Here is a 26,331-nt window from a genome sequence, read left to right as displayed (position 1 = left end):
CCTATTTACACATGTATTTGTTTAAGTTGAATGATCACATATTTCAGCATCAGCATATTTCTGATCACACTACAGTTTGTACGATATGAGAAGCTCGATACCACTGTTGTGTGGAATATTGAGAAGAACATGTTAAGCTTAGCATTGCATTAAGTGCAAAAGCAGGACAGCTGCTCTGTACAAATAAAAAAAATATGATGACCAAAAACAGTGAATTTGACTAATTACCACATTGGTTTTTTAGCCGTTTGATGAGTGCATACAAAAACAGAAGACCGTTTATATTTTAAGGTAGAGTTAGGTCTAACTATTTTCTGATAAACAGATTACTTGCAAATGTTCTTTTTTATTAAAGTTTGTTAGGTTAACCTCATCACTGAATGAGATAACAATTCCGAATCACAATAGTGATTGAGTCTATTTGCAGTGTTTTAAATTGGATGTTGGGTGCAATTCTAACAACAAAAAATCTAAATGACTGCTAAAGCAAACCAAACATTTGCTACTGTTGTAGATTCTAATTAAAAGTATTTAACCTGTGAAACAAGAGTTGACTTTTATTATAGTCACAGCACATCTGAGCTTCACCCTTATGGCTATCGTTCATCAAAAATGCATTTACATATCAAGACAACAGCATTTTTTGACAGCGGATCAGTTTGAAATATAGCAGGGAGTAATGTTAGAGTCAGGAGCTGTGAGATGAAGAGCTGCAGGCGACAGACAGACCTCCAACTTCTCAGCGAGGTTACCAAGTACTTTCAAAGACTCGTGCCATGTGCGGCATCAAATCAGATCACAGTTGCTCACAGAATGATGGAAAAAAAGCCAATTACTGCGTGACTTCATTATTAAAATTAATCTGGGGCCTGTGTTACTAAACTGTATTTGCTGTAACCACCAGTTAATACTGTGTTGCCAAATGACCCAGGAGAGAAATCTTATGGATTGCAATTGATGTACTCAAACATGAAATTGGATTGTCATCTAACTGGTATGTTTCCCAATATGTTGAACTATCGAACATGCATGGTCTGCTTACAGGTATGACCCGCAGACAGATGTGTGGACGGCAGTTGCCCCCATGAGCATCAGCAGAGACGCGGTTGGTGTTTGTCTTCTTGGCGACCGCCTCTACGCTGTGGGCGGTTATGACGGCCAGGTGTATCTCAATACTGTAGAAGCGTACGACCCTCAGACAAACGAATGGACACAGGTAACACTCACAAACACACAAAACTGCAACATGCACATGAATGCAGTTTATATGCTTGGAGGGAAAGAGTCAGTACAATTTAATAAGCTGTGTTGTTTTAAAGTACACTCATATACAGCAGATTTATATGTATCCACTTGATTGCATGTACATAGACACATGACTCTAGTTCAGTAAAACGGGTAATAAATCCTGATGCACGTCAATAAAGTTGTTATATAAACACACACAGTTTGACCTTCCTGCAGCGCCTCTCTCATTTATCATTGTGTGTTTTCATTGCTATGTAAATGTGTATTTTCCTCGAGTTAATATTGTCCTTTGCCGACGCAGCTGTAGGAAAAAGGATGTTCCTATTTACACATGTATTTGTTTAAGTTGAATGATCACATATTTCAGCATCAGCATATTTATGATCACACTACAGTTGTTACCTTATCTCCTGCATAGCCCCAGAGGGTTCTCACTCAAAGACGCTGAAAATCTGCTATTTTGGAGACAAGCACCATGCTGAGAACAAGAGGGGTGTAGAGATGGGTAGATAGAGAAAACTGACACTTTGAGATGAAGACAAACTGAGATGTGAGCGGGCATGTTGAGACCGTTAAATGTGTCCTCTGTTTACTGTCAGAATCTGAAACAAACAAACCAGAGGATGGGTTGTCTGTCCTTTTCTGTCATCACTTATCCTCCTTGCTTGAACACAAACTGTCAATCTTTTTACTTCAAAGTCAGGCAACGTAATAAATTCATGTTTTTAAACTGTCCGTCAGCTTCGACTATCGGTGTAGAGCCAGCGGCTAAAGGTCTTAACAGGACTAGACAACAATACAAATCTAAAGCCTCCCCTTGAAGCCTTCCTGCGCCTGCCGTGCTAAACTCTGTCTCCTTTGCAGAGAGTGAGGAGCTGAGGGAAGATTCACAATGCAATCCATTCCCTTCAGTTGACTAACTTACTTCAAAGATCAAGTGTTGACCTTGAAAACAACAGTGGGCAAAGCAATCTCATCTTAGATCTCATTTAGTAGTTATACTGGAGTTTCAAATCAAATCACATAATCTTTATCAGCAAAGTGGGATTTATGGCTTTTTCACACCAACAAAATTGGCTTACCGAAAAATAACATTATTAAAGCAGTGAGAGTGAACCAAAGGTTGCAGGCTGAAAGAAAGACATGCTGAAACTCGCTAGAGAGCTCCCCAAAGATGACGGAAGCTTGGCGATGTGTTGGTTGTGTTTATTAAATAGTTGGTCCCTCCTTCCAGTAGTCGCATTGCTGAATTTTTTTGTTTAATCAAGCTGTACCTCTGATTCTGGTTTTCTTTTCATTATTACCAGGTAGCACCTCTGTGTCTGGGAAGGGCAGGAGCATGCGTGGTGGCCGTCAGACTCTGAAAACACAAACATCAACACCCTATGCTAGATTGTGCATGTGGCTCTGAGACCCTCAGTGTACCGCTAATGGTCAAGAAACCATCTGCCTGCCATCGTGTGACCAACGCCGGGAAGTTAGAGACTGATGACACACTTCGGCGGAGTCAGATTGAGCTGCCTAGCATTCATTTTAATGTTTATGTTTTGGTAAGCGTTAAATCGCGTGTCAGGTTTCTGAAAACGTTTAGGATTTGAACATCCTGATAACATATGCCACAGAAGTGAACCGCCATCGACACCCATGATGAAGAGGTGTTTATCTGAGCATGAAGGAACACCTGGTGTCTCGCAGCTTATTTTCTTGCCTATTATTTTGTTCCTGCAGACAAGGCGGGACACACATGCACAAAAACCTACATGGTTGCTTTCAGCTTCTATTTCTGCTGACAGAAAGGTGAGAGAGACAGAGAGATATTGTCAAGAGACTGTTCGCGGGGCCTGATCCTTTTACGCTCTGGTTTCTCCTAACAATATCTGATGCCGTGCATTGATGCTATTTTAATATAGTCCCTATTATTTTATGCTGCAGTTGGCGAGTTACTCTCCTCTTTCTTTCCGTTTCCTGCCTGCTGACAGATAAAAGAAAGACTTTTGACATAATCAGCACAAGCTTATGAAGCCCTACTGTAATAAACTGTGACGCTCTTGTTTCTTTTCAGTCAAAAACATATCACAATGCTTTTTTTCTAATATTTATGTTTACATCTTCCATGTTGCATCAGCTCACATCTGGAGCATACAGTATACTGTGACATCTATTTTATTGTAGCTTTTCTTACAATCTACAATATCATATCCGTTCTCATAGTTGAGGTCCATTTAGCACTGCTATTAGGTTTATAACCAGAGAAGTAATAATAATACAAGTAACGGTGGCCATTTGTTCATCCCATTTCCCACAGGGTCAGCTATCTACAAACTTGGTTTCAAAATGAGAATCTCCCTGCTGTTTTCTCTTCCTCCCCATTTTCCCATTTTGTTGACACACACACACACACACACACACACAACGTTTTAGTGCAGAATGGATACCCAGACAAAATGAACAACACATCATATAATGAAACCTTGATCCAGCTGGTGCCAATGTTTTGTTTGATGTTGAGTTCAAAGCTATTATTATTATATTTGATGCTGTGGACCTCTTGTGTTCATATTTTTGCCCATGCTTTTGTGAACTTGCAGGTTCAATGCTGACACGTGCCACCAGCATTTTGTGCTGTATACTTAATTTGATATGTTTTCCAATTAGGCTCAAACTGGTGTGTGTGTGTGTGTGTGTGTGTGTGTGTGTGTGTGTCGTGTGTGTGTGTGTGTGTGTGTGTGTGTGTGTGTGTGTGTGTGGTGTGTGTGTGTGTGTGTGTGTGTGTGTGTGTGTGTGTGTGTGTGTGTGTGTGTGTGTGTGTGTGTGTGTGTGTGTGTGTGTGTGTGTGTGTGTGTGTGTGTGGTGTGTGTGTGTGTGTGCTGTCAAAGCAGCCTTCCTGTCTGAACTGACATATCTAGAGCTAATGTAGCCCCCAGGATGCACTTCACAAATAGACGGACATATCACACACACACACACATGCAGCGACACACTTAACCACACAGCTGAAAGCCAAGTGCCCCAGGAGCCAGTGAAGATTGAAAAGCCTTCCAGATTTGCAGGCATGACATCTTAAAAGCAGAGACTGTTGGCTAGCGATTCCCCACAGCTGAGCCGATGTTTATTCAAGCCTAATGCACTGCTGCATTATAATTCTATTTTCTTCCCCTTCATACAGCTGCTTATTTAGAGAGTCATTCTCTTTAGATCAGAGCAGAAGAAGTGTGTCACCTCCACTGTGTAGAGGTAGTCAGAGAGTTTGATCTCAGTCAGAGGTTAAAAATAAAGACCGACATTCCAAATCATGTTATATATTCTGTGTATATTCTGTACATAAATAAATATAAAATCTGTATGTAGTCTAATTGCATTATGCTGTATATTATACAGCGCCAAATAAATCTATCATGTGTTATTGTGCGTTTCTGTTTTGTATTATGAATTGAGATGAAGCCGGGGTGTAATAAAGTGACACTGAGAAATGGTACAGTTGCTCATCTGCTCTTTGTGTACCAGAATATTACAACTTTTACTTTCCATTTCAATTATGTAATATATGCTTATGTAACATACTGTTATCAATCTTTTATAGTATAAAAGTCAGGATGTGATTTGTTCCCGTTTTCTCCTGTGTAAAATAGTAATATACAAAACCTTACAATAACATCTAACTCATATTAATGTTACTGATTTCTGCAGTTTTTATCTGTCACAGATGCACTATAAATGCCATCATGGTGTAAATGTGTATGTTTATGTGTGGCTCTTATCTCTTAACAGCATCCCCATCAGAGCAGCCCTTTGCAGTTCACAGTTTCTATGGTTTTTATGCTCTGAATTAATTTTCTTGGCCTGGGTGTTTAATATGAGCCCTTACTCTTCTGTGCTGGTGCTCTAACTTAGAAGCTACAGCCGGAGCCAGAGACACAGCTGCATATTGAAACGTTTTAAACAAGCCTGTAAGAAAGAAGAATGCTCACAATTTACAGATACTTTAACCCCAGGACAACAGCCAGGAGCCAACTGATTAGCCACTATGTTATTTATTGCAGGGGAAGCTTTTAATCATAACCAGCTCTGACAAACAGCCCTCGGTGGCACTGATAAATGACGCCAGTGACCTTGTCTTGCCACCTGAGTCCATTATGTAGGAGACAGAAAGGGCCGGACTGACACTCCACATGTTTGTCATACAAGTGTTGAGGTACCCGGAAAACTATTTAGACATTGCAGCTGCCTATGTGTCAGTGCTTGCACACAGGACACACATCTTGCATCTACTAACCTAGTTACTGTACTCATCGGTGAGTCAATGCAAACGTTAAGCTGTGCAGCCAACTGTTGTCTAAAAGCTTTATTTGAAAATCTAGTGGTTGATCCGAAGTTTTTCCAAAAACATTGCAAACCTATCCGTCTGAATAAAGTATGTAAAAACGATGAACAACATTATTAAGAATATGAATTTTATTAAAGGAAGCAGCCATAAGACAGGTCTTGGTTTTACAAGTCATTCAGAAGGAAGTGCTATAGCTTAATCAAGCAGCCAGAACATATCATTCTGAGTCAATAGAGTGATACTGTCAGGACTGTGTCTAAAAGTGTTCATTACAAGCAACCAGTGTTATCACAGTGTGCACACCTCTCCAACTACTCATCATTACCAACATTGTCCATCACTTTGTCTATGTTTTTCAATGTCACTTATTTTAAGTACTATATAATATAATAACCTTATTAGGGATATTGAAACATATTTAGAGTATGTTTTGTTAACCTTAAAGGTACAACAAGTACAAATTGGCACATGACGTCTTGTTTTAAGTGAAGCATGAAAGTTTGGATTCTACTGGTTCAATGTGTTGTTAAAGGTTAGATTATCCTGCAAGGAAAGTCAATGGGAAATCAGGCAGCCTAAATCGCAACATTAAAGTGTCTTGCAGCACTGCCAGAATCTACAGAATATGAACACTTAAGTAGGACTTTGTAATGCTTTCTCAATGTCTGTATAATTCCTTTTTCGACTTCACAACTGAATCATAAGCCTATTCTTGTGGGCTTCTTTGTACGGAATAAGGAAGAGATTAATTAACTGCAATCGATCAGAAGCTAATTTCCTCTGCAGCTGTTTGACCTCAACAGTGAATTTTTGTAAATTACATACTTTGTATGACTCATTGCAGGATTGCTGGTATTACATTGATGTAATTTGATCTTTCATTATTGGATTTAATAACAATGTAGTTCAAAAAGTGAATTGCAAAAGCATTGATTCACCTCTTACTCGTTGTCTTACTGGCAAAAGTAAAACAAAATCTGTTTCTTTTTTCTTCTCTGCTCTAATTTCACAATTTCGCTTGGAAATCATACATCGGCTCCCTTATGCGCATGTCATGACATGTCATGCTTTTCCGGTATTACCCGTTCCCCTTGTGTGTTATGAAGGTTTTTATGCATGTAAATGGTGTGCAGAGTCAAAACCCTCAAAGTACCACCATGTAGTAAACTCTAACGGCCCGTCCACAACTACAATCTTGCCCATTCACTTTGAATGGAGTGAGTGACGTCACGTTGCCTCGCTTTTTCGCCGAACTGAATTGTGGGTAGCATAGCGGTCCGTCTCCGCGGTCTCCGGCGTCAGAAGTTGAATGTTCAACTTCTGATTGCCGGAGACGCCGGAAGTAGCCAGCGCCAGCCAATCAAATCCCGTTTCGGAAAATCTCAAGCCGTAGCCAATCAAACCGTGTCTAAGCTGGGAGAGATATCCCGCCGTTCATTTCTATATATTTCAAAAAAGTTGGGAGGAGAAACTAATTATCGCTGTAGGCAAATCACCCGGTTTTGTATGACCAGACCCTCTCACCTACCGGGATACAAACCGGAGGAACCAGGCATGGAGGGAGGTGGCAGAGACAGGGGTGAAACTGGTAGGTTTTCGCCTGTTTGGGGAGTTTATATATATATTGCTCCCATATATTGCTCCAAGCTTTTTTTGAAGCTGTAGTGTGGACGCTCCGTAACACAGAAAATACCGTCCCCAAATACGCCTCGTGGAGATACGTCACTGTCCATTTGATCTTCTTCCGGGTACATCATGATGTCATGTCGTCCCCGGAACGAAATGGACCAATCCGTGGAGCCGTTATGTTACGTCCGCAGAGCCGTTACGTTAAGCCCCCGCTGATTGGTCCAAATTGACCAATCCACGGACTTCCTCACACACTCAGTGCAGGCAGCTCTGCTGATTTCTCCTCCCTGGCTGCAGGCTAATAACCGACCGTTGGGATCGCGGCGAAATTCTCTCTGCAGACCCATTCTCACAGCGTTTATCAACCTTTTTCTTACTCCATATCAAGCCACACTTATTGTTTTTACTTCGGCTGTGCCTGTGACTTTGGTGTGTGCTCAGGGTGAGTTTGGGCTGTGTTTCGCTGTGTATCGCTAAACAAGGAAATCACACCTCCACGGAGTTCAGCGCGATTCACAACGTCCCGACTAGTCCCCGACCAATCGGAGCACACTGGGCTCACAGGGAGGGGGGGGCAAGAGCTGCAACGAGCCGTTTAGTCGAGAGAGTGAATACACCATACTTTACAGAGATGCTGTATGCGAAACCAATGTGAGTTTGGAAAATTGCACAGTATACATCTATTCTAGTAGACTCAACAATGGAATTATGATCAGTGGAAATGGCCATGACATAGGACCTTTAATGAGATCTAAGTCAGCATGGTGCTGTCTGCATCAGCTCGCTGTAGAACAGAGAGGACTATTTGTGTCACACCGCTGGCATTTCATTTCAGCTCCCACATTAATAGAGCTAAATAGGCTCTCACCCTTCCATCAATAAGCCTACATGAGAAAGTAAAGAGGGTGCGGAATCACCAGTGATTCCTCGCATTTCATCATAATGAAATAACCCAAGAGAAGAAGCAGCATGATGTATATTTCAGATGAATGAAAGTACAGTAAGCCTGCTCAGTAAAGAGTTAGAGAAGCAGAAGATGGTGTATCCTCTCTTTCAAAGAGCATTATTGATTGCTATAGCCTTCTATCAAAAGATTAGAAGGGACAGAGCAGATGTCAGAGACAATATGACCAGGTGGGATGGTAAGGTCCTAGAAGTTGTGCGAGTTTGCCGTCTACTGGATATGGGGTGGTAAGCACACTGTCACAGAATTTACTGAAGTACAAAATCATTTGCAATAAAATATACTTGGAAGTGAAGTATTTAGGGCATACGTTTTTGAGGCAAGAATGGCTATTTAAATAATAATATACATTACATTTATGGGTAATATGCATGAAATACCTTATGTCTACGGTGGCCCTGAAGTGCAAGGACACCACAAGCATTTCAGAAAACACCACAGCATTTCAGAAAACACTACAGCATTTCAGAAAAACCACAGCATTTCAGAAAACACCACAGCATTCACAAAACACTACAGCATTTCAGAAAACACCACAGCATTTCACAAAACACTACAGCATTTCACAAAACACTACAGCATTTCACAAAACACTACAGTCATTTCAGAAAACACCACAGCATTTCAGAAAACACAACAGCATTTCGAAAACACAACAGCATTTTCACAAAACACTACAAGCATTTTCAAGAAAAACACCACAGCATTTCACATTGGACGGAAAGGGTATTCCTTTAGGGAGAACACTTTCTTGTTTGTGATTGGACAGAGCCAGCCAGATAAGCACTGCTGTGATTGGTTGTTTTTGCTGCCAGTCAAAAAATTACGCTTGTGATTAGCCCCAACACATCAGCTGTTAGCTGTTAGCTGTTAGCACACACTCAGAGCTCACAGCTCCTCATATCTGTTCAGAAACTGGACAAAAGTTAAACATGTACAAACCACAGACTGTCTATGTCATGGTGAATACAGTCGACTGCTTTATTTATGGTCTGGTATGATGTTGTTGTGAGCGTGGACGGAGCAGCTACAGGTTAGTTTAGCCTGATGGATCCGATTCCGATAGGATTTACATGGAGATACGGCCCGCCCCCTCTCCAGCGTCTTGTTTGAATGACAGGAGTAAATACAGAATTAATGCTTTATTTAACTCATGGTTTTTAAGGGGCTTATCTCCATGGAAATACTATGGTAGACTACCCAATATTCCACATCGCTCTAATTTCCATCACCGCGGCTGCTCGAGTTTCACCCGCGGCTCTCAGCTGTGTTTGCTCCTGTCAATGCTGTCATTCAAACAAGAGGCGCTGGAGAGGGGACGGGGCGTATCTCCATGTAAATCCTACAACAAAATGAACATATTTGACCGTGATTTAATTGTAATACACGTTTCAAAGTGATGCCGAAGAAACTACATACTGATAACAGTTAGTAAAAACCATGAATTAACGCTTTGACAAGTCTGCAGACAAGACGGCAGGCGAAAAGCTTTTAAAATGCGTGTTTTCTGAATCGGATTCATCAGGCTAAACTAACCTGTAGCTGCTCCGTACACACTCACAACAACATCATACAGACATAAATAAAGCAGCGACTGTATTCGCCATGACATAGACAGTCTGTGGTTTGTACATGTTTAACTTTTGTCCAGTTTCTGAACAGATATGAGGAGCTGTGAGATCTGAGTGTGTGCTAACGGCTGATGTGTTGGGACCATACCTTGTGGGACCATGTTGGGACATATTTCGCTGTCGGGTGTTGACCAATCACGAAGCGTCATTTCTTGACTGGCAGCAAAAACAACCAATCACAGCAGTGCTTCTCTGGCTGGCTCTGTCCAATCACAAACAAGAAGTGTTCTCCCTAAAGGAATACCCTTTCCGTCCAATGTGAAATGCTGTTGTGTTTGTGAAATGCTGTAGTTTTTGTGAAATGCTGTGGTATTTTGTGAAATGCTGTAGTGTTTTGTGAAATGCTGTAGTGTTTTGTGAAATGCTGTGGTGTTTTCTGAAATGCTGTAGTTTTTCTGAAATGCTGTAGTGTTTTTTCTGAAATGCTGTAGTGTTCTGAAATGCTGTGTGTGTTTTGTGAAATGCTGTAGTGTTTTGTGAAATGCTGTAGTGTTTTGTGAAATGATGTAGTGTTTTGTGAAATGATGTTGTTTTTGTGCTGTAGTGTTTTGTGAAATGCTGTGTGTTTTGTGAAATGCTGTAGTGTTTTGTGAAATTTAGTGTTTTTGTGAATTTAGAGTTTTGTGAAATGCTGTGGTGTTTTCTGAAATGCTGTGTGTTTTCTGAAATGCTGTAGTGTTTCTGAAATGCTGTGGTGTTTTGTGAAATGCTGTGGTGTTTTCTGAAATGCTGTAGTGTTTTGTGAAATGCTGTGGTGTCTTGCACTTCAGGGCCACCGTATTATCCAGTATAGGATTGCAGGATCATAAACCAAACCTCTAAATATAGCATTTCAATATGTCTTCTGTGTAAAAGGCATATTCTGAGATTTGAATTTCATCCTATGAATATAGCCCGACAACAATCAATCTTAAAATGTCACATGATAAATGAATAAAAAGTATGGACAAAATACAGGTAAAAAAACAATAAACATGAACACTGTAAAAACAACAAAATAAGACTTTATTAGAGTAAAGGTTAATACTTACTGCAATCAACAATTAATAGGCTAGCTTTTTCAACTCATTATAAAGGCTGTCTGATGAATGTAGTGGAGTATATATATATATATATATCTCAACCTTCAAATCCTGCCTGAAAACCCACCTTTTTAATCTGGCGTATTCTATATCATAATTCCTCTAAACTGATTGTTGTTTTTAAGACTTTGTTTTTTAAGTCTCGAATTACTGTTTGACCTTCTTTGTTGCTTGTTTTTAATTATCCTCTGTAAGGTGTCCTTGAGAGCTTTGAAAGGTGCCGATAAATAGAATGCATTATTATTATAAGTAAAAAAAGTCGAAGATTCAATGTCATAAATATATAAGACATAATCAATAAAATATTAAAAAAATAGTGCAAGAACAAACGGAACAGAAATAAAAAATAGTGCAAGATAATGTTGCAAATGAGTCTGACCAATGTGCAGGTAAAGACGGTTAGAAGGAAACTATGTATGTAAAATTGTATATGATGAGCTAAAGACAGAATGTAAAATGAATTACAGTACAAGATTAAAATATAACGTTTCTTCCATATTAAAACTCGTATATTATCTAACACAACCAACTCATATTATGCTATATCAATATTTTAAACAAAAAGCAGTACATGTTCACCCAGCTCTGCTTTAGAGGCCCCCCATTGGCTAACGGTTGTGCTATGACATCGCCGTAGCTTCTGCAGACGCTTGACGCTTCAGAGTGAAGCATTGTGGGATACACACAACAGTGTCGAGGATGTTATTTTTTACAGTAACCATCGATTAAAAGTGTAACTGATTAAAACGCCATCAAGATGAAGGTGGGTACCAGCCAAGCCATGTAAAGTGATAGCATTACATCGGTTTTTAGGATTTCAGGCTTGAGTTTGAGCACAGGAACGGCTTCAGACGCTAGCTAACAGAGCTACTTGCTAACGTTAGCGTTACTTAGGCAGCTACGTTACTGTTGTGTGGTCGGTGTACATTGGATAAAGTTAGCTCGTTAGCTAAACCAGCTATTTTCTTGGCGATAGCAAATCAACTACCAACTTATTGCGTTTCTAGGTGCAACTAACTCATTATAGAACTATGTATACCAAATGTCAGGGCTAACCATTGAGATATTCACTAAGATCATGCATTGTATCAAGACAACATTTAAGCATGGTGCTAGGTTAGTAATAATGAGCACCAATAATCATAACCCAGAGAAGTTGTGTCTTATAGTATTTACATAACTAAGTTCAATTTTGCTTTGGGAGCCACTGTCTCTTTGTATGCCCAGTTTGTATTATAGGTTTTCTTTGTTAACTTCATATAAGACCATACAATTACAAATAAGGGAACACAAAGCAGAAATCTAGCAAACGTGAATGAACGTTTTACTGCATTGTAAAAAAAGTATTAGCATCCAAAATATACCTTAAAAGTACAAAGGAAAAAGCTGTCATTATGCAGAATGGCAAAGGTTATGTAGAGCAGTATGATATCGGCGTCCAAAATGTCTTCTATTACAAATACAACAAAATTGTTCTGGAGTTAAAAATGTATAGTAGTCTAATTTCACCACTTTTAGTAAGAGTTTATGTCTCAGCAAAGAATCATACAGCTCTGGAAAAAATAACAGATCACTGCAGAATGATCAGTTTCTCTGTTTTATTATTTAAAATTCAACAGACACTGGAATGGAATGACTGTCATACATGTAGAGATTGAGATTAAGGAATATCATTGGTCTAATTTCCCCAGAGCTGTATGTTTGTAATACATATGTCTGCATATGTTTATAACGTTGAAACTCGTGAAGATCTATACGTTTTAATGTTCACCGGCTGTTGCAGATGACAAATAGCTTTGGTAAAGGGTGATGATATCACTGTCATGCTTGGAACACATCACTTTTATATAAGCACTGAGGCTATTTAATAAGCATAAAAAAGTGGTAAAAATAGTGATTCTTCAGCTTTTGCACTTTTATAGTCTTGGACCAAGAGAGGCTGTCAGAAGTTGCTGCCTGTGGGCCCAAACTAAGATTGCTTGTATCATGTAAATGATGTGGAGTGACCATAGACTGTATATATGGAGTGACCAGAAAGTGCATTCAAAAATAGTCATGAAAAATATGGTGATTTAGATGTGTTCTATCACATGTGTAGGATGTCTGCATTCCCTATAGCCCAACACTTTATCTAACTTGTTTTGACAGTTTATGTACACAAATATTCTTACTGGTGTATATGACGTTTGATTAAAACCTTTTTATATAGTGCTGCTGTACCCAGTGAACAGTCATAGCGCACATTCAATTATCTTTCTTTTATGATGATTGTAAACTATTCCTGAGTTTGACATTTTTTCAAAGGTTCATGTAGAACACTGCATTTGCTACTTTAATTCCTGTTATTTGTATGCCTTTTTCCGAATAAAACGAAGTATTCCTTGTGTGACAGAGCGTTTTCATCCTCGCTGATAAAGCCTGGGCGGGTTCTAACCTTCTGTATAAGTGGCAGAAAAGCCTTGGGAATTATATTGCTGTTGCAGGGTGAGTAATAAACAACAAACGTGTGTGATGATATACTTCTATTTATATAAGTCATGATAGCAGAGTACCTAAAATGTGCATGGTATTTCTAATCATACAGGCAGGACAATTCAGTGAAAATATTTGATAGACATGGACACCAGTGGACAGAACTCAGCATACCAGGGTAAGTGTGAGAACATTACTTTTAGTTCAGATCATAATCCCTTGCTGTTTGAAAAGGTTTGACAGTAAGTTCCTTTCATCATTTGACCCACCTCCCTCTCCCTTAGGCGCTGTGTGGGGATGGACTGGGATAAAGATGGGGACATTTTGGCAGTGATAGCTGCAAAATCCAGCTCCATCTACTTCTGGGATGCCAGCGTCAATAAAACCTCCCACATAGACAGCGGAATGAGGTATGGCCTTCCCCCAGAGAGAGAAATTAGCATTGGCTTAATCCTCTGAAAATCCAATGCCACTGTTAAAGCATTAATCATTCCAGCTCATTTCGCTCAAAAGCGACTATCATTCTTTTTGGAGGAAAGCGGCTTTGAAATAATTGTTATTCACTTCTTAAACCCTGAGTATGCTTCCTGCTGTTTTTGCTTTCAACAGAGATCAGATGTCCTTTATTTTGTGGTCTAAGACTGGCCCACTGTTAGCAGTTGGGACAGTGAAAGGAAATCTATTGATTTACAATCAGCAGACCTCACGCAAGATCCCTGTACTCGGTAATATACAACTAAACACAAATGCACACACAGATTCTTGCTTATAGTTTTGTTAGTTTTCATTCTCTTCTATAATTGTTTATCTCCTTCTCCCACCACAAACACCAGGTAAACACACAAAGAAAATCACTTGTGGGTGCTGGAACAATCAGAATCTCCTGGCTCTGGGAAGTGAGGACAACACTCTGAGCATCAGCAATCATGAGGGGGACACTATCAGACAGGTAGCCATAAAGTACATCTTATCTTATCTTAAAACACAGGCAAGACAAATCTGTTAGCTTCGCCGAGGCCATGAAACGACGTGGTTTTACATCAGAGTATTGCCATTTCAATGTTAGTGTCATCAGTCAGGACTTTGAGTGGGGTCATGTTGGGATGCCATCCCCATTGTAAGCACAAATGTTATGTTATTTCCCCCAGGCATCACTGCACGGTGAGCCTGCTGAGATGACCTTTTCAGTGATGAAGACGGATGAAAGATCCGGTCAAGGAGAGAACACCGTAAGTCTAGGTTTCTTCTCCACTTTCTCACTAACTTTAATTATCCACAATCTTCTGAATCATTTTTAAATTACATTTATAAAACATGTTTTCATATTAGTGTCTTGAGCTTAAGAATCACTTGTTTGCTTTGGTCATGATATCCACCATTGCCGATGTGTTAACTTTTAACTGTAAAACCCTATTGAAGCAAAATGTACACAATATAGATATATATTTAAAATGTCATTGTTTGAGTTTTACTTTATGGCATATTTTTACCTTTCTTGACTTTTCAGGTGAGTTTGTCTGTGGACAAGAAAATACTGATGCTCTTCAATATCCACGACCCTGACAACCGGATAGACTTGACCTTCCAGCGTCACTATGGAAACATTGTGTCCTACCGCTGGTACTGCACATTAACACACGCTAACAAAACACTGGCTGTTCATCATGTCAGTGAGATATGTGTATAAGTCACTTCTCTTCCTCTGTGCGTCTCTCCAGGTATGGTGATGGGTATATACTGATCGGCTTCTCCCATGGGTACTTTGTGGTTATCTCCACGCACATCAGGGAGATTGGTCATGAGCTCTGTCAGGCTCACAACCATAAAGAAAGTCTCAACAGTGTGGCCATCTCAACAGCTTTAAACAAGGCTGCCTCCTGCGGGGACAACAGTACACACTGGCTTTCAAGATAAACACCAGAACTGTGTTTGTAAAGTGAACACAAACTAAAGCCTTTTGCTTTCTGTTGCAGCATTAAGATCCACGACTTGTCTGATTTCAAGGACATCAGCAATGTAGTGCAGCTGGATGATGAGACTAAAGGTGAGACAATGCTCTTTTTCTGCCACACTTTCAAAGGGTGGTCTTGAAGGCACCACCACACACTTCTTTATGCTCTCTCTCCTCCTCCAGGTCTGGACCAGCTGAACTGGACAGACGACGGGCAGCTGTTGGCGGTCTCCACTCAGAAAGGGACGCTGCATGTCTTCCTCACCAAGCTGCCGATCCTGGGCAGCAGCTTTGGGACCCGGCTGGCGTACCTCACCTCGCTGCTGGAGGTCACTGTGTCCAACCAGGTGGAGGGGGTGAGAAACCGTATTACTTTAAACCTCTGCTCACACCATGTTATTTTCTCGTGTCTGGTTTAGAGAGATATATCTATCCCTAGCTGCTCTGAAATTACAAACCACCTTCAATCCCTCGTTGATGCCTTTTGCTTTTCAGGAGAGTCCTGTGACTATAGAAGTGGAAGTAGAGCCTACCTTTATTGCGCTGGGACCGTACCATGTGGCCGTGGGGATGAACAACAGAGCCTGGTTTTACGACTTGATAGACCACAAGCCTGGTGTGTGTTAACCAAGAAAAACCATGTTAATTCATAAACATATTATGATTTGTATAAACTTATATCATTAGATGAATACGTATGGCTTAACAGTTTTGTTTCTCACTCAGGTTTTAAAAAGTTGAAGGACATTGAGTATTTGGGGACGATAGCAAGCATGTGCCTTAACTCTTACTACGCTGCAGCGCTGTTTGAGGGCAAAGTGCAGCTGCACATGGTGAGTCAGTGCTCTGCTTCTCTTTGTATCACCAGCAATCATCCTTCATTGAGCAGGCTTTCCCGTTTACTGTTTATAGTGTGACTTTACTACATATACTCAGTGTGTATTATGTGTAGATTGAAGGCAAAGATCAGGAGGAGAAGAAACAGATGAAGTTGTTTCCAGACGACGACAGAAAAGGGCGGATCCTTTGCCACGCACTCACCGCTGACTTCCTCTACTACGGCACTGATGTAAGGCCCAGCTTATCCTCCCCTCCGTCTGCCAACTAAAATGTATTCTAGCAGAAGTACTATTTTGTAGACTTTCCTTTGGCTTATTAATGTAAGCTACACATGTCTCTTAAAGCCACATTGAAATTAGGTTTCTCAGCAAGTAATGAATAGAAGTCTGACTTTGCACTTTTCCTTTTATTATTCCCCTCCCTCAACCCCCGCCTCTCCTTTTCCAACGGGTGTTATCTGTTTGTCAGTCAGGTAATGTGGTGTGTGTCTTGGTGGAGGACTGGGAGACTGTGAGCAGCTACACCCACTCGGTTGGTGTGAGGAAAGTGTTCCCTGACCTCAATGGCACACGGCTGGTTTTCATCGACGACAAGAACGGTGGCTTCCTGCTCTCTCCTTCAAATGTTAGTACATATGGTAACTTACATCTATGGCACTTTGGCTGCTTATAAAACTAGATACTTAAATATGCAGTGACTAAATATCATGGATTATATGTATTTAAATATGTATTATATTCCATGTCTTTGCATGTGTCCAATCTAGGCCACAGACTCCTGCTTCGAGCTCCCAAACTTCTCTCCCACCATCACTGGAGTGCTGTGGGACAACTGGCACTCTGACAGAGGAGTGTTTGTGGCGTATGATGATGACAAGGTCTACACCTACGCCCTGCACAAAACCACCATATACGGTAGGGTCACCACCATCGCACACATTGCTCTGATGTGCTTGGAGGACAATAATGTCTGAGCCAAAAAACTGCAGTAAAAATAAGCTTGATATTATTCTCACTCTCGGTGAGTTAATCATTTGAACCAACAATATTTTTAGCTACATAGTTTATTAGTGACTAAAGGTATGAGCTGTCTTTGAAATTCCCCCCAAAAATTACAAAACGAACAGCAAATATTTGAATATGTAAATCAACAAAATACTATCATCTATCAGTACTTAATGAAAAACCAACGTGCCTCTCTCTGTCTGCCCAGGCCCCCGGGTGGTGTTGGTGGGAAGCACCGCACTCCTCTTTTCCCAGAAGCCTTTGCTCTTGCACAACGGGGACCTGACATGTCAGACAGCGAGCGGCAAGACCAGTGAAGTCACTCTGAGCACACACTCCTTCCTCAAGAATTCAACCGGCACCGCAACGGACTCACTGCCGGAGCTCAGCAAGCAGGTCGCCCAGGCGCTGAAGCTCAAGAGGTCGGCCATGTTGGAGATACTGACCATGTTTGATGTGTTATATTTGATATAAGATATAAGGGTACATGTGGGTTCATTAACAATATAAAGACAACTGTATTGTAACAACTCCAATGTAGAACAGAAAGATAGGTTTTTACATCTTTAGACACTTTATGATATAGTGTGTGTGTGTGTGTGTGTGTGTGTGTGTGTGTGTGTGTGTGTGTGTGTGTGTGTGTGTGTGTGTGTGTGTGTGTGTGTGTGTGTGTGTGTGTGTGTGTGTGTGTGTGTGTGTGTGTGTGTGTGTGTGTGTGTGTGTGTGTGTGTGTGTGTGTGTGTGTGTGTGTGTGTGTGTGTGTGTGTGTGTGTGTGTGTGTTCGTTCCTGTGCAGGTTCCATGAAGCCCGGGGTCTGTGTCAGTCGTCAGGCAACAGCACAGACTGGGCGGAGGTGGGCGGAGCCTGTCTGGTCCACATGGAGGTGGAGCTGGCCATCCAGGTGTACCGCATGAGTGGCAATGTGGGCATGGTGCTGTCCCTGCAGGGCATCCAGGTAACACACACACACATACACACACACACACACACACACACACACACACACACACACACACACACACACACACACACACACACACACAGACCAAGGGAACCTCTAAATGACAGACACGGTTTCAGGCTGACAAATCTGATACATCCCCCCTTCCCCCCCCTCTCTCTGTCCAGGGCATAGAGGACATGAATTTGAGGGCGGGACATTTGGCCATGTTTCTAGGTGACTACAACCTGGCCCAGGACCTGTATCTGTCCTCAGGCTGCCCAATCGTTGCCCTGGAGGTAAAATCGTAGACACTATTTATGTGTGCGAACATGTGACAAATAGTTATTACTTATTTCTTTTAATCCAGTAAAAAATGGAATTAATATTAGTGTGCGTGTGTTTTTTTTTAGATGAGGAGAGACCTGTTGCATTGGGACAGCGCTCTTATGTTGGCTAAGAGGTTAGCAGAAGCCCAAATTCCCTTTATTTCCAAAGAATATGCTGTCCACCTGGAGTTTATGTGAGTACACACACACACACACACACACACACACACACACACACACACACACACACACACACACCATCTGATCTATCTACACTGTATTAACCGCTCTCCTTCTCTCTTTGTAGCGGTGACTATGTGAACGCTCTAGCACACTATGAAAAAGGCATGACCCAGAATAATAAGGTAAGTGCGATATATTTAATCTCAGCTTCCTGCAAAGATAACAGCATCACACGTTTTAAACCTTTTGCTTTTTCTGTTGACATTTGAGATGTGTCCTATCCATACAACATGTGACCTCACTAGCTGGTTAGCTTTTTGTTAACGCTGTTATGATAACAAGATACTGTAGAAAAACAGATTTGTACTGATGTAACTGATGATACATTTCAGCTTTTTGGGGATACAAAATGATTTATTATGTTCATTGGGAAATCCATGTTTATGGTGTGACGCTCCCTAGTTAAGAATAACACAGAGAGTACAGAGTGAGAGAGAGTAATGGTATGAAATCATTTCAATTGAACTTTCTTTGAATTAACTCCGACATAGCCCCTAATCCCATTTGAAAATGTTAAAAGAATTATGACTGCACTTACATTTTGTTTGCAAAAAAGCTACTTTATTCACAGTTGACTATCTGCCTATTTGCCCATTCAAGGTTTCTGTTTTTTCATACTTCATAAAAAAAGCACCATCATATTGTATTATATTTATTTAATACATGGTCAAAATACTCCTCTGGCGGAGCAGTTCCAGGAGCATGACGAGGCGTGTAAAGCCGGCGTCGCCAGGATGTCCATCAGGATGGGGGACATCCGGAGAGGAGCCGCTCAGGCCATCCAGCACCCGAGCAGAGTGCTGAAGAAGGAATGTGGAGCCATCCTGGAGAGCATGAAGGTAGAGACTAGGCAGCCTTTCCTCTTTAGAACTATGCAACAGCATTCTTTATGGTTCACCCGCATACATCCTCAAAAAACTTCAATATGTCCAAAACTCAGCTGCCTGCATGCTCACCTCCCCCCGACGCTCCGACCACATCACCCCATCCTCCATGACCTCCACTAGCTCCCCATCAAACACCTCATTGACTTTAAAATCTTACCGTGGGGGAAACTTCTGTGTAGCGGAGGAGGAGTCACCGACTCAGGAAGGAGACACGGGGAGAGCTGGAGCTTTGATGTCAAACACTGATGGGTTTATTTAGGAGCTTCGGCCGGAGGATTCACAAAACAAGTCCTAGAGCCAGAGGATCTGACTTCACGGTCGAGTTGCCACGTCAATTCTGAAGAACTCTAAACACTTACTATTCACTTTCAAAGCCCTCTCCCCCGCCCCTCTCTCTCTCTCTCCCTCTCTCCCTCTCTCCCTCTCTCTCTCTCTCTCTCTCTCTCCCTCTCTCCCTCTCTCCCTCTCTCTCCCCCCAGCCACATCCGATCTACCAACACTCATTCAAAAAATCCCTCTAAACTCACCTTTGCACTCTTTCTAACCCCCCTCGCCCCTATTCCTCCTAGCTTAGCACTTTTTACTTTGTTGTTATTTTTCTTCTTTACTTGCTTGTAAAGCGCTTTGAGCATCAGGAAAAACGCTATATAAATAACATGTATCATAATTATCATTATTATTATATGTTTTGGATGTTTTAAAAAAAAAAAACAATATCATACAGTAGGTTACTGTGAACTACAGTGGTCTGATATGTTTGTGTTTCATAGTGTGTGTTTCGAGAGCAGTGTTGCATGTTTCTGAGCGTCAGATCATGTCTAAGTATGTGACAAATAAAATCTCATGAATCTCTTTTACAGCAATTCTCTGAAGCTGCTCAGCTCTATGAAAAAGGACAATATTATGACAAAGCTGCCTCGGTCTACATTCGTTGCAAGAACTGGTGAGACGAACACCAACACCCTCCTGGAACTTTATCCTTCTTTGTACAAGTTCACTTTATTCTTCTTTGGCACACAGGGCGAAGGTGGGCGAGCTGCTCCAACATGTCTCCTCTCCTAAGATCCACCTGCAGTACGCCAAGGCCAAGGAGGCGGACGGCAAGTAGGTTCTTAGTGAATCTGCGTCACCTTGGAGATATGATATCATTAAAGGAGCAGCAGGTGTAATGTGTAATCTGTGCACCAGGTACAAAGACGCAGCACAGGCCTATGAGAGCGCCAAGGACTGGGACAACGTGATCCGCGTGCTGCTCGACCACCTGAACAACCCAGAGGAGGCTGTCCGCATCGTCAGGGAGACGCAGAGCATCGATGGAGCCAAGATGGTGGCCAGGTAGGACACACAAGAGCAGAGGTGTCTACAAACAACCACAGCCAAGTAGTTCTGTACTTTACTTATCGTCACAGTAGAGATAGTTCTAGTAGAGATAGTACTAGTAACCTTTGGTTAGTCTCCTGGTTCCCTAGATATGCTTTATAACATGTTTTCACACATGTGTTGCTAACATGATCTGTGACTCTTTTTAATTATTAGTATGGCAGTTCAACTAATGACTTATTACCCAAATTGGAATTATAAGCATTGAATTGTCTACCATTTGACCAGCACTCTTTCCTTTATTTCCACTGCAGATTTGTTTTTGATTAACTGTTACATTTAGGAAATGTGTTTATCCCACCAAAGTCTAAGACTCATCCACTTTAACATAACTATTTACAATGAATTAAAACAGACAAGATCTCATTTGAAAAGCTGGAATGAGCAGATTTTACATTTCTTCACTGATTAGTGATCAGTGTCGTTGCTAACTAGATTTCTGTGGCGTGATTTCTTAACTTTGTGTTTCATGTCCAAATCCTTTCCCTTTGCTTCTTTTTTTACTTACTACATTTTTCACATATGTTTGTGTGTGTCTCAGGTTCTTCCTGGGGTTGAACGACTACGGCTCAGCCATCCACTTCCTGGTTCTGTCTCAGTGCAACGACGAAGCTTTCCAATTGGCCCAGCAGCACGGGCAGATGGAGGTCTACGCCGACATCATTGGTACGTCACTGTGTGAATGTTTGTATCGAACATACAGACTATTCTATAGCTGAATGGGTCTTGTGTTATTTCCTGTTGCAGTATTTGCTAATAATGTTTTACCACTAGGTCCAATAAAACTGTCTATAAGTTGAATCTTAAAGCTTGACTGCTGCGGTGTGTTCCTCAGGTCCTGAGGCCACGCAGGAGGACTACCAGAGCATCGCGCTCTACTTCGAGGGAGAGAAGAAACACCTGCAGGCCGGAAAGTTCTTCCAGAAGTGTGGCCAGTACAGCAGAGTGAGAACCCTCCTCCATTTTGATTTCGTTTTTCTGTGGTGGAGGAATTATGCAGATTCTTTACTTGGATAAATGTTCTCATACCACACTGTGAACATTCTACAATTCCTGCATTCAAAAACTAACTTCAGTGAAGGTACTTTACTGTATTATCAGCAGAATGGATCAGTAAAAGAATATATATAGAATATATATATATCCTATTATTGAAGGTGTTTTTGAATTATTATCACTGCTGTTTTATTATGTATGTTGCATTTATGGCTGTAGATGTTGGTTATGCTGTTTTTAAGTTGGGAAGTTTAATGTAAAGCAATGCATCATATTCTAAAACACCATCATGAAAACATTATCCTTCAGTTTATCACAATCACACCATCAACACATCTGGAGATGCATGGCTTTCTCCGGACAGGAAGTAGAGCTGTGGAGTAAAAAGAACAATATGAACCTCTGAGACGAGTGGAGAATAAAGTAGCATACATGTTTTCTCTCTGCGTCCCAGGCCCTGAAGCACTTCCTGAAGTGTCCCAACACGGATGACAACCTGGCTGTGGAGATGGCCATAGAGACGGTGAGAGCAGTGTGTCTCACTGAGCATCACACTGCATGTCCAGAATAATGTCAACAGTTTGTTCATTGTTTTGATGTGGGTTTCAGGTGGGTCAGGCCAGGGACAGTTCTCTGACCAATCAGCTGATAGATTACCTGATGGGAGAAAGTGACGGTATGCCCAAGGTAAAGAACACTCTGAAGCCATCTCCATTGCATGTGTGTCAACGGCTGTGACTTCCCTTTTTAAAAACATAGCCAATTCTCCCTCTCCATGTCTCTCTACTCCTCGTCTCGTGTGTGAAGTGTCTCTTCATTTGTTTTTGGGTTCATATTTTTACACACACTGCAACAGTTAATGAAAAAACTGGATGTTTTTCTCAACAACTTTTTCCGTCACTGCAATGAACAGCGAGACAGCACCAACGTCATTTGACAACATCACAATGCCATATTGTCGACCAAAAAAGACGAGACTAAAATAAAAGCTTTACCCAGATCCTTCTATACATTTTTATCCCAAAATCCACATCTTCTGAATGCAGCCGTTTTGTGTCCTTTGCCACTTGTGAATACAATGTGTGTAAATCAGTCCCTGAGTGACACTGTGTACTACACTGGTGATGGTTAGATGACCTTTCTTTCCTCTTCCCAGGATGCCAAGTATCTGTTCCGCCTGTACATGGCGCTGCAGCTGTTCAGAGAGGCCGCTCGCACCGCCATCATCATCGCCAGAGAGGAGCAGTGTGCAGGCACGTCTTCACACTGTGCACCAATAACATTCTGTGAGATTTCCAATCCTCATTCTTTTTTCTACATGTTATTCCTCCAGGGAACTACCGTAATGCCCATGACGTGCTGTTCAGCATGTACACGGAGCTGCAGGCCCAGAAGATTAAGATCCCTGCTGAGATGGTCACAAATCTGATGATCCTCCACTCCTACCTGCTGGTCAAGGTCAGAACGCCTGCTGTGTGTTAGCGATGTTTACTGTCGTCATGGTGTCTAGTAGTGATGTTACGTATTGCGCAGAGGCTTCGGAGCGTGTGTCGAGTAATCCCCGAAGCTTTTTGTGAAGCATGTATCGAGGCTTGTATCGTTTTGGGCCAGTGACGTCATCGATGACAAACGAAGCCTTCAGTGACTGCTTCAGGAAGCGATTCAGACTGTTGAACCACAACACTCATAATACCCATGGATGTATAATAAGAACCATATTACCCCTCCTGTACCCGGGCCCGGTGACACGATGGAATCAAGAGAGCTCAGACCCTCACTCATATAGAGGTCGGAACATGTCATAAGTATAAATAAATAAAAGCATAAATAAATATAGGAATAAATAGCGTGCAGTGTTTTCAGGTAGACAGTGTGTAGGCTGTGGCTCAGCTGGAAAGCAGTTGACTCACAACCGCAGGGTCCCTGGTTCCATGACTCGTCAATACGTCTTTTGTTTTTATGAGATGAATGAGATAATGTAGTTGATAAATGTATTCTTTGATATGGTTTAGCCTTTTTCAATATTATTAAGGAATACAAATCCCTCTTTGCAATGTTTACCTGCCTCTTCAATCACAATCATTAAACTGTAATAAATACAATATTGTTAACATGAAAATATGATTTAATGTTCGTTGTTTAGAGTTATTCTAAGGCTTTACTCATTGGGAACTCGGTATGAGATACAGCACTGTTGAGATGTCATAATGTGCCTGTTTTACACACTTTGCCCAGCAGGGGGGTTTGTGCTCAGATGAAGCCTCATGAGATGAACCCTTTTGCAATTGGCTGGAAAGCTTCAAAGCTTCATCTCGCCATCACTAGTGTCTAGTGATTCTGAGTCCCTCACACTCTTCCAGACCCACCTCAATACTCATATCTTCACCTCTGTCTACTCATAAGCCCTCCCCCATCAATCCATTCCTGTTGACTGTCTTTGTATATTATGTTGTAAAAAAGTTTTAAAAAATCATTTGTCATAATAATTCATAATAGTGTAGTATGTGAGTATTCTAGAAGTAGTAGATTAGCTCATACAAACTATGGCAACATAATATAATATAGGATGTCAAGAACGTCTTTTGTAAAAAATGGTACTGTTGTGTTTCTGACTTTGTACATTGTGTTATTATGCAGATCCATGTAAAGAGGGGGGACCACCTAAAAGGCGCTCGCATGCTCATCCGGGTCAGCAACAATATCAGCAAGTTCCCCGCACGTGAGTCCACACAGAGAACTCTACAAATCACATAACAAATCTAAAGCAAGTTGAAATGTCCCCAACATAAAGAAATCCAAACAGAGGTCTAATCAGTGTTTGTGTGTAGATGTGGTTCCCATTCTGACGTCAGCGGTCATCGAGTGTCACCGCGCCGGACTGAAGAACTCGGCCTTCAGCTTTGCCGCCATGCTGATGAGACCGGAGTACAGGAACGAGATCGACTCCAAGTACAGGAAGAAGATCGAGGCCATGGTTCGGTGAGAATGTTCACACCTCCTGTGTTCTGTCAAACTCCCCCTCCTGCTCTGTTCTAACCTCCCTTCCTACACGTGTCCTCTCCCTGCACATCCGTCCTCACCTCAGACGTCCCGACACCTCGGAGCTGGAGGAGGAGACGACCCCCTGTCCCTTCTGTGGCGCTCAGCTGCCGCAGAACGAACTGCTCTGCATCTCCTGCAAGAACAACCTGCCCTACTGCATCTCCACGGTACGACAGAACCACTGACTCGTTCATAACACCCCAATAGTTTCCCTTGTGTTTTGTATCTTTTGATATCTTTGCCCTTCTGTTTTCTCAGGGTCGTCATATGCTGAAGGAAGACTGGTCTGTGTGTCCTCACTGTGAATTCCCCTCACTCTACTCTCAGTTCACTCTGTAAGTTATGCTTTCATTTACATTTAGTTTGCTACTACCCATAGACAGTTTAGACACTTCTTTGTTTTCCATAGACCTTTTTTAAATGTGAAATCTTCCAAAGGGATCAGCTGGTTTGAACAGTGGCCTTCTGATTCTCAAATCAACTTGGACGGTAGCAGTTTGCTAGTTTAGAGCTCCACTGGCACCTTCGTTTTTCTAATTCAGAATTAGTTGGGCTTTTTAGGAAATGCGCTTATTGGCTTTCCTGCTAAGATTGATACCAGGATGTCACGGTACCGTACACGTGGTTTCGTAGAGTTTAAACCGACAGATTATATTGTGTTTATTAGATGTGCTGGCAGGCCAGGCTCACAGTGCATTCCTTGCTGTAACTTCATATTTAACTTGTGAGGGGTATCGCTCTCCCACTTTTCTCATCGTCACACTCTCACATCTACACTGAATGTATTTTTGTGTTCAGGTTGCTGGAGACGGAGACGACGTGTCCCATGTGCTCCGAGGCTCTGAGTGTCAAACAGGTGAAGAAGATAACTGACTGTTCCAAATACCTGCAGGCCGAGGACCTCGATCAGTGACAACATACAACTCATCACATGTATATAGATGTATTGTCCTTTTGTATTTGTTTAAATATGTCAGATATATATATATATTGGATGGATTGTAAGCAGCTTTTAGTTTTTGTATGTGAAAATCATAGGAGTAGTTACATTTTTTAAAGATGCTTAATATGCTAACAACTGAAAAATAATAAATCAAATAAAGAAAACTGTTTATTTAAATGAAATGTTCGTATTTTTTCCTGGAGTGGCTGAAGATGATTCAAACGGGCTTTTATGTTCTGGAGGAATTTAGAAATGATCATTAAGATGGTTTTTTATAATGATTTGTAGTTAAACCCTTCATCGCGTTGCGTGAATTATCCTCCGAGCGGCTTAGTCACAGTATCTGTGAACATGATCTCTATATAAGTGTCATCCATCTGATTTGAAATCAAACGACGTAATACCAGCCTAAAACATGTTCTAAAA

General features: G+C 41.4%; 2 protein-coding genes across 3 annotated transcripts in view; both read left to right on the top strand.

The window, feature by feature from the left end:
• The window catches only part of klhl5 (kelch-like family member 5), a 59,758-nt gene extending 55,824 nt beyond the window's left edge, over positions 1-3,934 (top strand). For both annotated transcript variants that reach the window (XM_034080765.2, XM_034080757.2), the window contains exons 12-13: positions 1,045-1,216; positions 2,556-3,934. In XM_034080765.2, the coding sequence (XP_033936656.1) occupies positions 1,045-1,216; positions 2,556-2,612 (229 nt within the window). In that variant the 3' untranslated portion in view covers positions 2,613-3,934. The remainder of the gene's footprint in view (positions 1-1,044; positions 1,217-2,555) is intronic.
• A 7,613-nt stretch (positions 3,935-11,547) lies between these two features.
• wdr19 (WD repeat domain 19) lies at positions 11,548-26,272 on the top strand. The gene is made up of 36 exons (XM_034080749.2): positions 11,548-11,641; positions 13,271-13,362; positions 13,463-13,528; positions 13,635-13,760; positions 13,960-14,075; positions 14,184-14,299; positions 14,499-14,579; positions 14,858-14,970; positions 15,069-15,242; positions 15,324-15,394; positions 15,485-15,657; positions 15,797-15,917; positions 16,028-16,134; positions 16,254-16,370; positions 16,610-16,765; positions 16,908-17,055; positions 17,354-17,567; positions 17,941-18,100; positions 18,274-18,384; positions 18,499-18,608; positions 18,722-18,779; positions 19,350-19,496; positions 20,405-20,487; positions 20,565-20,648; positions 20,733-20,879; positions 21,466-21,590; positions 21,760-21,869; positions 22,375-22,443; positions 22,530-22,607; positions 23,077-23,173; positions 23,254-23,378; positions 24,558-24,639; positions 24,749-24,899; positions 25,006-25,129; positions 25,221-25,297; positions 25,761-26,272. Exons 1-36 carry the CDS (start codon positions 11,636-11,638, stop codon positions 25,873-25,875), a joined length of 4,050 nt encoding a protein of 1,349 aa, XP_033936640.1. The 5' UTR covers positions 11,548-11,635; the 3' UTR covers positions 25,876-26,272.
• The last annotated feature ends 59 nt before the right edge of the window (positions 26,273-26,331 follow it).

Source organism: Pseudochaenichthys georgianus, chromosome 1 (assembly GCF_902827115.2).
Source record: "Pseudochaenichthys georgianus chromosome 1, fPseGeo1.2, whole genome shotgun sequence".
In the NCBI taxonomy this organism is placed as follows: Eukaryota; Metazoa; Chordata; class Actinopteri; order Perciformes; family Channichthyidae; genus Pseudochaenichthys; species Pseudochaenichthys georgianus.
This window is presented reverse-complemented; position numbering and strand designations above follow the sequence as displayed.